The following is a 17,481-nucleotide window of genomic DNA, read 5'->3' as shown; positions in this document are numbered from 1 at the left end:
TCGTTAGCTAATTAGATTCAATTTTATATCGATTGAATTCAGTCAACAGGCAAGAAAATAATGAGAACAAAATTCTCACAGTCTTTTGTTTTAAGTAATGTGCATATTACTTAAAACAATGGAAGCAGGCAAGCGCAGAAAAAGCGAAAGCAAAGCGTAAAGGCAAAATACTGATGAGCGAAAGAGCGCAAATGCGGGCTTAAATACATACATATGTATGTACATACATATAAATATACGAATATATGTATTATGTATGTATATGTACGTACGTATGTATGTACGTACATATATATGGGCATTTCTTTGTATGTATGTGAGTGTATGGTATGTGCGTGTGGTTAAAGTGGCAACGCCGGCAAGTTCAATCACCTCGAGCTGGCTGGAATGGCATTACAAACCGATTACTGTCGTCTTATCCTGTCGTTTGGCTCAAATGACGATTGATTGCCAACGTGCTTTTAATAATTTATGTTCCGTTGCGCGTAATGCAGCAATGTAGGCACATAATGCTTGCCTTTCTTTCATTGTGGCAATTACTCTAATTATACGTGGCGTATGATTAATATGCGGCAATGGAATGCTTTTAATAAGCATACATATTTATAGGTATTCGTTCAAGCCAAATCGCACAACTCAAGTGGTTCAGTCATGTCAAATATAGCCTGGTGTAATTATCGCAACTGATGTGCGTACAAAAAATTTACATACGCAAGCACACATCCACGCGCACACACACAAACACACACACGCATGTATGTATGTAGGTTACACACGTGCGGTCGCTAGCTCACTCGCTCACTCGCTTGCACAGTAGCTCGCCAAGGAGAGCTCATTAAAGTATGCTATAAAAAAGTAGCTCAGTAAGTATTTATATGATAGTATGTACGTCTGCATGTGTGTATGTATGTACACATTCGATTTCCATTTCGATTATTTAAAAATTGCGTACGGACACCGATAAATTTATGAGATGACCTTGAGGCACGTTCGTTTGAATTTTGATTTACAGTTAGCTGACAGCCATATTCTATATTGAATGTGAACTATGTATTTTTATACATTTTTTGTATATATGCATGAACATACATATATGAAAAATAAAACTAAAGCTAAAACTAAAACTCTGGCGCGCACAGCAAAACCAATTGCAATTATACATGAAAGCAAGATTTATTTATTTGAATTTATGTACGATAGTATTTTTAGACAAACCGTACATGCAGACAGACAGATAGAGCTGTATGTGAATATATGTGTATATATTTATGTTTAGGCAGCATTACGGCAAAATATTTGAACAGACAAACATATTTACATGTTTTCGTCTCAGTTTTATTATTCAACAAATTTGTGCCAGCAACATTTTTTGCCGAATTTGCCGCCAACTATATATGTTTGTGTGTAGCTGTATATACATACATATGCACATGTGCTTGTGTCATTAATGTTTATATTATGCTTTCATGCACTGATGGCATTTAAATATTTAATTTTTCTTCAGCAACCAAATTGTTATTAAATATTATTATTGGTTATGGAAAAAGAATCTCTTTTGTATTTTAATTCGTTATATGTATATTTAATTAAGATGTGTATGTACGTACGTACATACATAACGATCCTTGTGTGTCAGATATTATGCTTGATAATTTTTATAGCATACTTTGATGTTACTTATACATAACTAGCTTTTACTCTGTGTGTGTGTGTATACATACATATATGTAATCAATGCTCGCTTATACACATATCTAACAACTTTTTTTCACTCGATTTTCGCCTATGCACATATCTAAGAACTTTTTTCACTCACGAACAAAATGTTGGGACAAAAAGTAAGTTTTCGACGTTTTCGCGCACCGTTATGAGCTCACTGATGCTCTGGCAGCTGATGCTGCGGCTGTCACGCTACACTCGCACACACACATACGTACGGGCATACATGTGAGGGCAAATATGTATGTATGCAGATGTGTGTCTAATTGTATGTACATCTATCTGTATTGCATACTGTGTATTTGATTATTTGCTTGCTGCCGCTGCTGCTGCTGGGGCACTCATCACTATTCATTTTTAAACAACATCCCTTGTACAATTTGTATATCCTTATACATAAATACACATGTATTAAAAAATAGATGAAAAAAAATTTAAAACACGCACATTGAACAAATGTACAATTGTACATACATATATATGTACATATGTATGCCCGTACATACATACATATATACACACTATTTTCCATATTCAGTTGTCACTGCAAATTGCAGTTGAGTATTTTTTATCAAAATAATATTGTCACAATCAGTAGGTAAAAAAAATATAAAAAAAATAGATAAATAACTATTCACAATCTGTATTACATACACGTTCACACATCAAAAGGACATTTGTTTGGCACAGGGCTCGAGCATTTTATGATAAATATAAATATATTACTGTTTGCGTTCAGCATTAAGCACGTTGAATATATTACGATTTTCTGCTCTCTTATAAGCTCGCTAGTTACTTGGGCTGCTGACTCTGGCTGTGGCTGTGGCTGCTTGTGTTTGCCTGCCTCTGTCTTTCTGCTTGTCTCGCATATTTAACGCATGCGCGCTAAATACATACATACATATGTATGTGCAGTGCAGAGAACACGGCAATTGCAATAAACACACATACATGGATAGATATGTACATGGGGCTATTTGTATGAAGATACAAATTGATAGAAAAGAAATGTATTGCATACATATATATGCGTATAAGTGCATGTGTATGCTTGTGTGTAAATATGTATTATTATGCAGTCCTTGGATACAAGCCCTTCGATAACATGCCGGGTCCGTTTAACAGCAACCAAATACGCGATATCGATGATCTATACGATAATCGATATATTTTATAAATATTAAATAATATAATTCTTCATATACATTAATACAATTGTCAATATATATTAAACAGAGGCACAAGTTTATTCCACAAATATCAATCAAAGGAGTCTTAGAATATCAATGAATTTTGTAAATAAATAAATAGCTTTAAGAATTGCTCTCTATCGATGTATCGCCGATACTTATATACAATATCAGCTGTTGCATGTATTTTGAATAAACGTGACCACGAGCAATCTGGTTGTTTGCATTATAAGAAACATTTGTTGATATGGCGAGAAAACGCAAAATACCTGTACGCAAGCATCATGGAGTGCGAGATCCGCTGAAGCAGATCGAAGAAAGAGAGAAAAAGTATGTACTTAACGCTCGTTTATTTACTTTATAGCAAATCTTCTCTATCATCTAGGCTGGCCAGCGTGACAAACAATCCGCCGACACAAAACGACGAACAGCGGACGTCGCATAATTTCACGCAATTCAAACGTATTGTCGAGGCTGCCAAGGCGGGTAAAAAGCTGAAGATCGGTAATATCGGCAAGGAAGATAAACCCAAGGAAACAAAAACAAAAAAGACGCCAAATAGTACGGCAGGCGGCCAAAAGGCAAGCAAAATCAAACAGTTCGACAATGAAACGGATGAGGAATATCTGCGGCGAGTCAATCGCATAACCAATGCATCCGTGAGAGAAGCACAGTACGAGGCGAAATATGGTGTCAATGTTATACGCAATCCGAAAACGGGCGAAATAACGCTACAGAAGCGACCCAAGAATGAGATTGACGAGCTGCTCAAGCAGAAACAAAAGGAACGGCACAATCTGAAAAATGGACGCAGAAAAACCAATGCAGTGGTCAAGAATGGCATGGATGCTAAGACGCGCAAAGAGCTGATAAAAAGAGCCTTCAAGGAAGCCGATCAAGAGGCGAAGAAGGAGGTGGGCTATATATACAATATATATAAATTTAATGATCAGCTGCAGTGCTATTTTCATGACCGCAGCTGTATATGTAGATAATCTATGTGCTTCAATTGTTGACTTTCTTTTCATTCATTTACAGCCTGCTCCTCTTTCGGAATACAAGCGGGATGTAATTAAATTTGGTGAAATCGTGCATGCGCCGCCTGCGCTGAAGACTCTGCCGCGTAAGGCAAACAAAGATGAGACTGTGCCCAGGCCGGGACGCAAAGCAAATCTGTTGCTCAGGTCGCTGATTGCTGATGGCGCAACGGCGACCACACAGAGCTCTCCGCCCAGTAAAAAGAAAGTTCCAGCGCAGAGTGCGCCCACAAAGCTACAAATGAAGGGCAAACGCAAAGATCTGCCCGCTGCAACACGCAACATGCTCGAGGGGGAACGCAACAAAATGGTCGATCTCTATCGCCAACTGAAAAAGAAACAGATTGAGGCTCAGCACGGATCATAGGATAATAATAGTCATTAAGCAGTAACTAACTAACATTGTCATAATGTTTATTATTTTTTTTTTTACTTAGCAAACACTAAACTTTTCAACAAAGAAAAAATAAATAAAATTGTACATTTTTTATATGTACATAGTTAATTCTTCTGCTTGTCTTGTCTTGTTTGCTTCTTTTTTGGTTTTCTTAGTGTTTTAGAATTTGGAAGTTTTGTCGCTAGCAATACGAACGGTGAACTACAGAATAAAAATTTTGCACCGCATTGTCCAGAGAGAATCGCACATCAAACTTCTTACAAGGTAATTTTCAAAATTATTTAGTTGGTAACGAGTGTGTATGTGTGTGTGTGTGTGTGTGTGTGTGTAAAGCACAAAAACAAATTGTTTGCAATTCCAGCTCAGGTTGGGCTCACAAAAGTGTATGCTGATGCGGCTTCTGTTGTTGTTGTTGTGGTTTTTGCTGTTGGCTGTTGGCTGCAACATGAAATGTACTCTACAACGGTACTGTGACTAGTCAGTCAGTCGCCTACATGCCGCCTGAGCTCTGCTTCTGCAGCATCTGTGCGAAGCGCTGTGTTATCAGCAACGATGTGTCGATGAATCGGTCGACGCAATTGCTGAGACACGTCTCTGTGGCATGGTCCAGTTTGGTGCTCGGCTTACCAATGCATTTCTCCCAGCAGATCTCATTGAACTCATGTATCTAAGTTCATAATTAGATATGTATTATCATTTCAAGACATGTACTTATGTGTAATCAATTCAGTTACCTGTGCATTGACCTGTGCCTTCTGCTTCTCAATCATAAGAAACTCCTGCAGCTCTTTATCATTGCCGGTTAGATTCTCGAAGTCGGACATAGCTGATATATATGGTTAAAGCTTTTTGTCAAGTTTTCAGTGAATATATATTTACACAAAAAATTAAACTATTTCTCCTCTCGCCCGATACTTGAAATTTTTAGATTTGAGGTTATATAAAGAATTGACAGACCTGCCAGTGCTGCCAGACGCTTGACAATAAATACCGAGAGTGTTGTAAAATCACGCAACACAGTCTGCAACAAGTTATCGATACCTGCTTCAAAGAAAATAACTAGACAAAAACAATCAATGCTAATAGTGCATATTATTTTTTTTTTCCATCAGCTATATTTACATTTTTTGCGCAACGTAGATAGTTAAATATTAGAAAAAAGTGATAGTTAGTGCGTGAAAATTTGAGCAAATAAACGGCATATTAATGAAGCACCGACGCAAACACCAACTGAGCCAAAAATAGGCAAAAAAAAAGAAAAAAGAGAAAAAGAAGAAATAAGAGAAATATATTTGATTGAATTTGTTTTTGTTTTGTTTTGGTTTTGGTGGCTGTGAATGTGACTGTGGCTTTGGCTGTGTCCGTGGCACCCGTACAAAGCCCCAATATAATCGACCATATTCGTAGCCAAGCGGTGATTGTAGCTAGCGTCTGTGAGTTGCAGGCGTTGGCGGGTGGGAGGTGGTCGAAGAGTTTTCCATTGTTGTTGTTATTGGTGCAACAATGGACGACAGCAGTAGCGGACGCACCTCGCTAGCGGACAGTGCCAGCCTGGCAACTGCGTCCCTGCAGAGTGGCAGCTCAAGCCAAAACATCGAGAACGATGGCCTCATCCACGTCTACAACTATCGCAAGGGCAGCTACGAGAAATTCTCACCGACGCTCCACTGCGAGGAAATATGCACCACAATGTGCCGCCACATGGACATACTGCCCACGGCAGTGCTGCTGTTCGGCATCCGTGAGCACAGCAACAACAATAACAACGATCCAACGCCCGCCGACAAAGTGAAGCACAAGTGGCAGCTGCCGGGCGAGCTGCTCAACTGCAATGTGCGCTACTGTTTCCGTATGCGTTTCCGTGTCCCGGAACTGGACCGACAACTGCCGGTCATTGATGTGCACTGCCATAAGTATCTGTACCATCAGATGCGCTACGATATGCTGCACGAGGAGATCAACGAGATCCGCTATCCGGAGCACAAGGACAAGGTGATGGGCCTGGCCGTCATGGACATGTTGATCGATAAGGAGGAGCAGCAGCTAATCGCCCAGGATGTGGAGAAGGCATACAAAAGCTATTTGCCGCGCAGCCTGTGGCGTGCGCATCGCATCTTTGTGCGCTCCAAAATACGCAGCACGTTTCGTCGGCTGAGCAGCGATCCGCCGAATGTGGACAGCCTCAAGTGGCATTATGTCCATCAAATTTGCCATCTGGCGCCCACCTATCTGACCGAACAGTTTAAGGCGACGGTCGAGTATTTTCCCAACGAATCGACAACGGAGCCGCCGACGCACGACAACGGCAGCTCAACGCACACATCGACGACAACGCTAATGACCGGCTCCAATTCGACGCTCTCGGCCACAATTAGCGGAGCCGGGCCGGGGGCCAATCAGCGCAGCAACGACAGCGGCAGCGATACGCACACCTTGCGCGGCCGCCATCATCTGTTTCAGCCGGGCCGCCACAGGTCATCCCATCAGCAGCTGCCCAACTCGATACCCGTCTATGTGAGGCTCTGGCATCATGACTCGCCGGAGCCGGGCCTCAAGGTGGCGCGCGTCACATCCGAGGCCACGCTGAAGGTTTGTAATCGTAGGCCATTGGCTATGCACAATAATCGTTCAACATTTGGACATTTCCATGGAATTTCAAGCGACGCTGTCATCATCTACAAAAGTCATGCGAAAGTTATGTTTAATCAAAGCAATTAAATTTTGAATAATTTAATCAGAGAATCACTGCAATCGGCCGTCTATAACCAAACAATACTCTCTCTTTATTTTAGTCCAAACAGAGGCTGCAAACTGTTGATTCTTTCTGTATCGAGAGGAGGCTCCACTCGCTTCCAGCTGATGCATATAGATATAGATCTGACTTCAATATATACATATATAAACTCATATACTCCATTCATAAGAAGAGCTTTGTTTACATATCAGCTTAAACAGATTTATATATAAATTATTGTATATATATGTACATTTTTTATTATATAATGTATATTAATGTATTAATGTATATATATATTAATATCTTTAGATCAATTGGAGCTGCGCTTCTACAAGCACTCGAAAGCAATTTCAATTTATCTGACATTGGAATGACTTTTTTATAGCATTTCTGCCTCCAGAAAACTCACTTACATATTTATATATGTAATATATTTTATATGCATATATTTCTATATTTATTAAATATTAAAAAAAAAAAAAAGTTTTAGCATTTGATTTCTTCTTCAAAATCAAATCAATATCCTCTACTAGACTATCCATATTATATAGACCTATAAATCTATCTATATTCTATAGTCTGCCTCAACCGTTTGCCATTGAAATCTTTGGAAATGTTCAAATAATGTAATACAAATATCATCAGCATTATTATCTATATTTATCTCTCAGCAATCTCTTTATCCAAATTATCCTTTACACTCGTACACATTCAGTTTATGGCATTCGTTTTGCTTTAACCTCAGCCCATATTATGTTCACCCCCTCTTCAAATGTCTCCCTCTCTAAACTAATTGCAGTGGAGTCTCGTTGCCGTTGTCGAGGACATTTTCTCGCTGTACAAGGAAAGCGAACAGCTGGTGCGCTTGGAAATCGTTGGCTTTCCCAAGGGATATCACATGCGGTTCGAGGCGGAGCATGAAATGAAGTCGTTCATATCATATTTGGGCATTTACATAAGGTAACTAGACAGAGCTTTAGCAATTTCAAAAAAAAAAAAAAAAAAACAACATATAACTAACACTAATATTATTTCAGATTAACTGTCAAATGGATGCAGGACTTGTGTCCATCGTATAAGACACCCTCGCTCGAGGAACTGGATCGCTTGTATTGCCATGGACCCATTGGCGGCGGCTACTCGTTTATGAAACTGCACGAGAACGGCGACAAGTGCGGCAGTTATATAGTGCGGCAGTGCGATCGCGAATATAACACATATTATATTGATATCAATACGAGAATGTAAGCCGCACACACATCCACATATTGATATGTGTATAGCCTGAACCAGCAGGTTTAAATGGTTTTGTTGAAATGCAAAATGAAAATGTAACAGGCAGAAGAAGGCGTGGTAGAGGCTATAAAGTATATGTAGTCCATCCGTTTGACTGTCATTATCTATAAATACGTCGATCTCAGGATCTATAAGAACTGGAGACTTGAAATTTATTTTATAGCAAACTTTATAGCAAGTGTAGATCTAGTTGTTTACATTAACCGATCACTCCCGATCCGAATCTAATGCTATCGATTAAAATACCCATAAGTAATTCAGTTATATCTCGCACATCATTGAGGCTAGAGGCTAAAAATTTTGTATTTAGTTTTATGTTTACTTGATACAATATTGACTTTAGTTCTTTTTGGGGTAACCAGCTTCAAGTTTTACTAATTTACTAAACTCAGGGTATCTTCTAGTCGGACATACCCCATATCGTACTCTTACTGGTCTTAGACTAAATGACATTTACACACATTTTGCAGCGTGGCGAAAAACAGCGATCACGAACGCTGCCAAACGGAAACGTTCAAGATAATACGCAAGGACAAGCAATGGAAGCTGGCCTACAAGAGCAACGAGCACTACTTCGATCAGCTATCAGAGCTGGCGCAATGCATACACACCGATAGTCCGGATCGCATACGGATACCGGCATCGAAATATGATAAGCCGCCGTTGTTGCTGCTCTGCTTGCCAAAAAATTTGAAAACCAAAAAGACTGAAGCGGAATTGAGTGAAGCGGAATTACAACGACGTAATCCGCAGATCTTCAATCCGAAAACTGACCTACAATGGTACAGAGGTAAGATGAAGACATTGATCTATGATTTCTTGTTTGCTTATTTCATTCAACCTGCGCATCTTCCTGCCATAGACTCGATTAATCACAGCGACGATGACAAGATGTTCACAATGCGCGGCGACTGGATACAGCAGGGCTCGTTCAAGGATGTGCCCGTCACCATGAAGATGTTAAAGTACGATGCGAACTTTGTGGAGTTCATGCAGCTGGCGCAAACCTGGAGCCTAATCCAGTCGCCCCAATTCATCAAACTGTACGGCCTAACGCTGTCGGTGCCATATACCATGGTCATGGAGTACTCGAAATACGGACCGCTGAATAAGTTTCTGCAAATGAATCCGAACATTAGCATGTACTGTCTGCTGGATGTGATGCACGGTCTGGTGCGCGGCATGCACTATCTGGAGGACAATAAGATCATACACAGCTACATACGCTGCGCCAACTTGTATGTTACCAAATACAGCTCCGAGAAGTATGTACTCGATGCCAAAATCAGCGATCCAGGCTATCCACGTCCATACAAGCAATCCGAGTGAGCAGCCAGTAAACCCATTCGAATAGACACAGCAGAGACTTATTTGAATATTTTTACATCCGTTCTATTGTAGCTCACCTTGGATACCGATCAAGTACTACAACAACTTGGAGGCCGCCAAGCAGGATTTGAGCACACAGCTGTGGGCATTTGCGACCACCATCTATGAGATATTCTCGCGTGGCCAGCTGGCGCTGGAGCAGCTGAAGCAGCGTGATCTCATACGCCATCGATCCATTGATGGTGGCATATTGGCGCCACTGGATCCTCGTCTCTGTCCCCCCGAAATGTACAGCACCATCATGGATGGCTGGAGCGACGATCCGGACAAACGATTCAGCCATCACGACATCTTCACTCGATTGAATACGGTCAAAAATCGTTTGCAACGCAACTACGATGTGCCTGACACAGAAATGGAGTCGTGTAAGTGGAGATTACTAAGCGTTACGATGTGTGTCTATGATAGGGCTAAAGTCGCCAGAGGGTAAAGAGTAAAAGGCTGTATTATATATGCGTAAAGGTCCGTAGTTCTAAGCATGTGTGGATAGATTACGCTACTGTTTTAGAAAGGGATATAGATGAGGTGCCAAAGGACGTATCATAGAAACAGAGCTGAAAGATGAATGAATAAATAGGCCGAGTACAATAATATATGTACTGAATGTATGTATGTAGGATAGTTAAGAAAGTGAAAGAGTATATATATAAACCTTATATCATATCATATCAGACTGATAGATAGTCAAGGCTAATGTTTTATAAAGTGGATGTAGAAGGTGCTGAGGTGCATTAGGACATAAAGATGGAGTTGGGTGACTATGGAGAGCATTACATTAGGGATATTTAAGAAACTCAAGGAGATAATTTAAATAATTAGGATCACATATCATAATGAACATAATACAATACATAAGCTCTCGCAATATTCAATATTATATATATTTACTGTATATACATCTACACCAAGTCCTCAAGACAAGGACAGGACAACTCATGCTTATTTATGCTAGCACCTGAGCGCAGACTTGCAATCCAACTCTAAGTTAGAGCATTTTTTCTGAATCATTTACTCAATCTTTATTTCCATTTAGTCGACTACTCGGATGGCTATGGCTATGGCATGGCCAATGGCCGCCTCCATTCGGTCGACACGGACAGCCTGACGCTGTGCAACGGAGCCGTTGGCCTGAGCAGTGAATTCTTTGCCAATTCGCACGATCTGCCGCTGGTCATACAACTGTACGACTGCAAGGTCATCTATCGCGAGAAGCATAAAATTGGCCAGGGCCACTACGGCACCGTTTACCGGGGCGAGCTCGAATATCACGACAAGGATCGACCCAAGGAGCAGGTGGCCATCAAGAAGCTCAAAACTGTGCAGGTGACCAATGATTTTCTGCGCGAAATCGACATCATGCGCAAGCTCGATCATCCCAATGTGGTCAAGTTTAAATATTGGGCCGAAAAGTCACTGAGCATCATCATGGAGTACTTTGAGTTTGGCTCATTCATTGTCTATTTGAGCTCACGCAAGCCCAGCCTCACCAATGCCCGCCTCCTAACCTTCGCCCTGGACATAGCCCACGTGAGTACAAATTTGTTGTATGCATATGGAATCAATTGAATCAATATTTATGGCTTGCAGGGCATGAACTATTTATCGGGCAAGGGTCTGATACATCGCGACCTGGCAGCACGCAACATTCTAGTCGATCGTTCATGTGTGAAAATCTCCGATTTTGGCCTGGCGCAGTTCGCCAATGCCGATGGCTACTACTACGGCATCAGTCAGCGGGATATACCAATTAAATGGTGAGTGGCAAACATATTAATTTCAATTCAATTTCATTGAACTTCATTCCGCTCCACTCCACTTGCAGGTACTCGCCGGAAGCTATCGAAACCTGCAAATTTTCATCGTATTCCGATGTGTGGAGCTATGGCGTGACGCTGTTCGAAATGTTCTCACGCGGCGAAATACCAAATCTGGTGCCGGGACAAGATTTGACGCAAGAAGAGTTCCTAAATCGACTGCGGGCGGGCGAACGGTAAGTCGCTTCAATTTACGCAAACTCTGATTCTAACTCGATTGGATCTTTGCAGGCTACCTAAGCCGGAGCTATGCTCGGATTTCGTCTACAATGAGCTGATGCGTCCTTGTTGGCATGAGACGCCCAAATCGCGTCCATCATTTCAGCAAATTATACAAATCATAACACGCGAAACTGGTGATAATATTGCTGCCGCAGCGGGCAATCAGCAACAACAGCAACAGCAGCAACAACAGCAACAACAGCAACAACAGCAGCTGCAGCAGCAACAAAAACACCAACATCAGCAGCAACAACAACAGCAACAATTCAACAGAAGTATAACGTTAGAGAACGAATGACATGAATCATTGGCAGAAACGGGCGAGCAGATAACATAATGAGCGCATGCTTCATGTGTATAAGATAGTGCGCCCCAATCTGATATTGGAAGAGGGCGTGTTCGATATGACAGCAGCATTGAAATTGCATTGTTAATGTTTTCTTTTTATCATTTTAAGTTGTTATTTTTTATCTTAACTACTTAAACACAAACACACATACACAAGCAACTACACACACACACACTCACACATAGACGTTTCTAAAACGTCGGACGCACGTGCTTTACGGCAACAAAGTTTCATTTGAACTTAAGCTATATTAATATACATCATCATCATTATATATATATAAAGTTATTTATATATATATATATACATATATAAATTACTCTACTTTAGCATCATCAACTCACATACATCGCCTGATGTCTTTTTTATTTCACACATTTTACCTTCTAATCGGACTCTCATTTTAGTTTGTTATAACATTTAGACAACATTTGTTACATTTTGCTTAGCTTGATATATACATATATATAAAGAAAATATATAATTAAAAATGTACAAAAGTGGCGTGCACGCTGTATTTGTCCACTTATATATGTTTAAATCTAATCAAGCCAATATATAAAAACGTATTTTATGTAACATTTACTCAACAAATATCTGTGCACATATAGTTAATGTATATGTTATGTATATTATGTATAAAAAATAAACAATAAAAATGATTGACAACGCGAGTCAAGCATACTTTATATATATACATATATATATGCCATTTGAAACCAATAAAAATGAATTGATGAAGTAAATTAAAATGAAACGTTTTATTTTGAGAGTGAGAGAGAGAGAGAGCGAGAGACAAGTTATGGTTCTCATAGACGAGTGAATGCAGCAATTTGAAAGGGAAACATTATTGAAGAGAAAGCGAGATAGCTATATTACATATGCCCTCATATAAATAGAATATGTATTTAGATGTAAGTTTAACAGCCAGGGATATTATCAATATCGAGTAATAGATAATTATTATTATCTAGACATGTGAAGCTTTTAAAGCTCATCAACATTTATGATAATCACAAAGAGAGGCAACAAATATGAAATAAGTTTTTAGCTTTAGTTGGATTTAATATATACAAAGTTATATATATGATTTATCTAGAAAAAAAACTAAAACACTTCTCAAATGAAACAAAAAATCATTAACATTTATTCAATTTAATTATGCCTAGTTCTAGTTCTTAGTCAAAATTAAATACATTTATAGCAATAATAAAATGTTAGCCACGACTTCATCTCCTATAGTCACAGAAAAATGAAAGAAAGCGAGATAGATATACATCATATTGGAAAGAATGAAACATGAATATTTCATGACAGAAAATTAGTCAAATATGTATATATAAATGTTTTTAGACAAATATAGTTTATTGTAGTTAAGTATAGCTTATAAGTAAATCGTATTGCATTATTGACTGAATTGACAAAAGTCTACAACGTTGGCATTATATTCTATCTTATAATAATATTCCGATATTCTATGAAGTTTATCAATTGAAAATACAGTTCAATAACCGGAAGTATTATAGTACTTAATCTATATGCTAGATAAAATAGCATGATTTTAACTCCTACATGAAATTGAATTTTCATTTTGTTGGCTCTATATACATATACAGTAGAACACGGCGATAAGACTCAGCTTATAGCAACCGAGCAGTTATTGCGACGATTCTTTGAAAATTCTGGTCCCTGACGGACTTCCGTGTATGACGGTCCCTTGAGCGTCGTTAGTAGCGGATTCCATTGTATTTACATATCTGACTATTCTTTTATCGTCTAACTATCAGCGTTATTGTATGCTAGGAGCCCTCAGTCTTCTTCTTCTTAAGCGTCTCCATAACGCCGGCAAAGTTGGCCGTCTTCTTTTTGGCGGACTTCGGCGTCGAGGTCTGGCTGCGTACACGCATTTGAGTGGGGGCAACATCATCGCTGAAATCAAAATCGTTTGCCTTCTGTGGTCTGCAATTGATAGTAAATAAATAATTAGAAATCGAATCTATCTCTCTCTCTCTCTCCCTCTCTTTCTCTCTCACAGTGTTGACTTACTCTTGTTCCACAGTTTCGGCCGCGGCTTCCAATTCCTTACTGTTGCTCCCGGCATTGGCATCCGGCGAAGGCGGGCGACGTCCAGGGAATTGCCATTGTAGCTCTGGTATATTGCCCGCTTCGAGCATTAGGTAATAGTTCTCCAATTCTTCAGCATTTGCTGATGTTTTATCAACCGCGGCCGAGTTTTCCACTTCTGCAGCCATATTTTGTTTGGACTAAATTTACATTAACTCGATAATTAACTATCGATATCGATTGCCGTGCAAACACAGTGTTGGAAGGTTGCCAATTTGGCGCTTAATTTGAATTGCAATGGATATTATTGTGTTTATCCAATATTTTGTTACAAGAATTGATCAAATTGAATGGAAATCTAAAATGCCATCTGATTAATAGCCAGCCATGCTGTAAACAAATCTTATTTAGCAGACATATAATACATTTAGTCCATACAATGATTGACTACCTCAATATAATTTCCTGAATTTCTCCAAATTTATTTTGCTGTTAATAAACTACTTTAATAAAAATATCTTTGATATTCCCTCAGCGCATGCAAATATAAACATCAAGATTATTTGTTATATTTTTTTATTTTTTTGTTTGTTTTTTTTTTTTTGCTTTTTGATTACTAAATTCTTAGAACTTTATTCAAAATTATCATCTCATTCTTATACTCATTTAACTGGCTTACATTCATCCAACATGCGATGTTCTCTCTCATTTTGCCTGCGGGCCGCGTGAGCAGCCACAGCAAACGCAATTCGAACTAATTTCTAGTTGACACTGTATCCATTGTATCATCCAGCTGCATCTCATATTCATCATCTCCTTCTCCATTTGCATCCTTCTTCTCCATCATCATTATCAGCATGACTTATAAATATACATATTATATTGTTTGTTTGTTGTATACTCGTATATGTATAAAAAGAATAATTATATTAATTAATTAATTAATAATAAACACACAATTTCATTGCAAAAAATTTCTACAATACGTAATTAAATACGGATACGTCCTGATCGTTGGTATTGCCGCCGCCACCACCACCGCCTCCTCCGCCACCACGATTCGATGAGCCCGACGATTTGTTGGAGCCATGGGCAGCGATGGTCAGCTGATTGGTCTGATGTATGACAGAGGTGATGTCGCTTTGCGATGCAGATATATCCTTGCTGGTGAGCACATCGGAGCTGCTCGAACCGGACGAGATGTGACGCTCGGCGATGCCGTACTGTATCGGCTGATAGCCGTGACTTGGATTGTACGTGGCCGAGTATGGCATATAGATCGGCGGATTTGGCAACGGCCCAATGTCGCTGGTGATGCTCTCCGTGTCGGCATGGCTCAGCGCATGCGCCAGCGGATGCATCTGGGCACGCATATTTGGATTGCGCTCCTCATTCACCACATAATAGCACTGCTCGGAGAAGGTCAGCTTATTGACCGTGTGCTTAATGTAATTGTTGCGCAGCATGGCGGACACAATGCGGCGCGCCTCCCGCCGATCCTGCACATCCTCAACGTTCTCCAGCACCCAATTGACCGCATCGGCGCCAATGAACGCATTTGGTATGGTGATCTTTAGCCACATGCGATCGCGTATCTCCAGTCCGCTATCCGGCTTCGTCATGGCCTTGACAATCTCCTCGAGATTATTCTGATCGAGCCGCTCTTTGATCGGCTCCGGTATATCCGCCATAATACTGTCATGCGAGGTTAGCGCCTGTGTGTGCGCCACCCAGGCGCCCGGATCGATGGGCCGGACCGGCTCCGTTCGTGGTATGGTAAAGTAACCCTTTGGATTTGGATCCCAGCATTTGGCCACCACCAGCTTGATGGGTCCCGGCTTCTGGACCACTTCGCGCAACACACGCACCGCCTCATCATTGGTCATATTCTCAAAGTTCACATCGTTCACTTGCAGGATCATGTCACCAGGCTCAATCCGGCCGTCCAGGGCTACGGCGCCGCCCTTCATGATGCTGCCCACATAGATGCCGCCGTCGCCGCCGCGATTCGATTGTCCCACAATGGATATGCCCAAAAAGTTGACCGCCTCCATATTAATCGAAACGGTGATGATGTTCAGCGACATGGTAGAGTCCGTGATGGAGCTGTACGACGAAGTTCGGGACATGCTGGGCGCCCGCTTTTTGCGACGTTGCGGCTTCTTGCGCACCTGCAGCCGTTGCACGCTGCTATAGTCAGTCATATCGCGATCCAATGTCAGCTCCGACTCGGTGCCAAAGAGACTGGTGGAGTCCAGATCGCTCGATAGCACCGAGGCCGATTGATATGTGAGTGGCGGCGGCTGCAGCATTTGCAATGGTCCGAGCTTATGTTGTTGTTGTTGCTGCTGCTGTTGCTGCTGTAGCTGTTGCTGCTGTTGGTGTTGCTGCTGTTGTTGCTGCTGCTGCTGTTGCTGGTGTTGTTGCTGCTGCTGCTGCTGGAGCGCCAAGTGATTACGCACACGCATCTCGCATTCGCTGGGCGGCAGCTCAGAACAATTGTCCGACTGATTGGTGCCATCGGCCGAGACCAGCCAGGAGACGACGCGTCCGTTGAAGCAAGGCAGTATTGTGGCATCGTCCGCAATTTCCTCTTTGACCACACCGAAATCAGCGTCCATTGACTTGAAGAAATATTTGTAATTGTTGTTCTGTTTGTTGAGCACCATTTTGAAGTCTTTGAGCGTGACCTGAGCAGATGGTATCGGGATTTTGACCAGATACGGTGTGCTCTCATCGTCAATGTGATAAATGACTTTTGTCTCTTGGCTATTTGGTCTCTCTGTATCCATTGTGGCTGAATTTCAATTCGATTCAACCAATTATATTACTATATATTTTTGTATATATTTATTTAATATATATGATCTACACTCTTTTTCGCTGCACACACTCGCCAAATTTTCGTGTAGTTTTCCCTTTTTTTTGTTCTTTCTTTCTTTCTACTTTTTTTTACTTTTTACATGTATGTACTCCTCTCGCTTATGCTTTTTGGGTTGGGTTGTCAATGGAGCCGCAGCAGCTCTCCGCCTCCTTCATTTGTAGTTTTTTTTTTTTGGCGTTCCACTGCGTTTTTGCGGCTCAACAATGCTTGGCGTGCATTTGCGAGCGTTTTTTTCACGCGTTCGCACACTTTGCAATATTGTGTACAATTGTTTTTTTCGTGGGCGTTTAAATTTATAATTTTTGGGGAGACAAAATATATATATATAGGTAAATAATTGACAGCGCTAGACTGATATCGATACACGTATCGAACCAGGGATG

The 17,481-nt window shown here is 40.6% G+C and overlaps 5 protein-coding genes across 6 annotated transcripts; 2 read left to right on the top strand and 3 right to left on the bottom strand.

Moving 5' to 3' along the window:
- The first annotated feature begins 3,060 nt into the window (after positions 1-3,060).
- LOC6584408 lies at positions 3,061-4,676 on the top strand. The gene is made up of 3 exons (XM_002010027.4): positions 3,061-3,239; positions 3,295-3,823; positions 3,948-4,676. The coding sequence occupies exons 1-3, from the start codon at positions 3,157-3,159 to the stop codon at positions 4,311-4,313; spliced, it is 978 nt and encodes a 325-aa protein (XP_002010063.1). The 5' UTR covers positions 3,061-3,156; the 3' UTR covers positions 4,314-4,676.
- On the bottom strand, positions 4,336-5,315 carry LOC6584407 (mitochondrial import inner membrane translocase subunit Tim8). 2 transcript variants are annotated; one of them, XM_015161521.3, is made up of 3 exons: positions 5,223-5,315; positions 5,078-5,169; positions 4,336-5,010 (listed from the first exon to the last, which is right to left on the bottom strand). In XM_015161521.3, exons 2-3 carry the CDS (start codon positions 5,165-5,167, stop codon positions 4,834-4,836), a joined length of 267 nt encoding a protein of 88 aa, XP_015017007.1. In that variant the 5' UTR covers positions 5,168-5,169; positions 5,223-5,315; the 3' UTR covers positions 4,336-4,833. The 2 variants fall into 2 exon arrangements, with proteins under 2 accessions (XP_015017007.1, XP_002010062.1); XM_002010026.4 differs by having other exon boundaries at positions 5,078-5,308.
- A 92-nt stretch (positions 5,316-5,407) lies between these two features.
- Positions 5,408-12,824, top strand: LOC6584406 (tyrosine-protein kinase hopscotch). The gene is made up of 10 exons (XM_002010025.4): positions 5,408-6,932; positions 7,880-8,040; positions 8,118-8,324; positions 8,847-9,166; positions 9,239-9,701; positions 9,778-10,130; positions 10,799-11,292; positions 11,353-11,519; positions 11,588-11,755; positions 11,811-12,824. Exons 1-10 carry the CDS (start codon positions 5,847-5,849, stop codon positions 12,097-12,099), a joined length of 3,708 nt encoding a protein of 1,235 aa, XP_002010061.1. The 5' UTR covers positions 5,408-5,846; the 3' UTR covers positions 12,100-12,824.
- A 670-nt stretch (positions 12,825-13,494) lies between these two features.
- LOC6584405 lies at positions 13,495-14,431 on the bottom strand. The gene is made up of 2 exons (XM_002010024.4): positions 14,197-14,431; positions 13,495-14,109 (listed from the first exon to the last, which is right to left on the bottom strand). Exons 1-2 carry the CDS (start codon positions 14,400-14,402, stop codon positions 13,950-13,952), a joined length of 366 nt encoding a protein of 121 aa, XP_002010060.1. The 5' UTR covers positions 14,403-14,431; the 3' UTR covers positions 13,495-13,949.
- A 433-nt stretch (positions 14,432-14,864) lies between these two features.
- LOC6584404 (segment polarity protein dishevelled) lies at positions 14,865-17,471 on the bottom strand. The gene has a single exon (XM_002010023.4). The coding sequence runs from the start codon at positions 17,004-17,006 to the stop codon at positions 15,192-15,194; it is 1,815 nt and encodes a 604-aa protein (XP_002010059.2). The 5' UTR covers positions 17,007-17,471; the 3' UTR covers positions 14,865-15,191.
- Between the last annotated feature and the right edge of the window lie 10 nt (positions 17,472-17,481).

Source organism: Drosophila mojavensis, unplaced genomic scaffold (assembly GCF_018153725.1).
Source record: "Drosophila mojavensis isolate 15081-1352.22 unplaced genomic scaffold, ASM1815372v1 contig_136, whole genome shotgun sequence".
Taxonomy (NCBI): Eukaryota; Metazoa; Arthropoda; class Insecta; order Diptera; family Drosophilidae; genus Drosophila; species Drosophila mojavensis.
The sequence above is the reverse complement of the archived record's forward strand: the minus strand, read 5'-3'. Positions and strand labels throughout refer to the sequence as shown.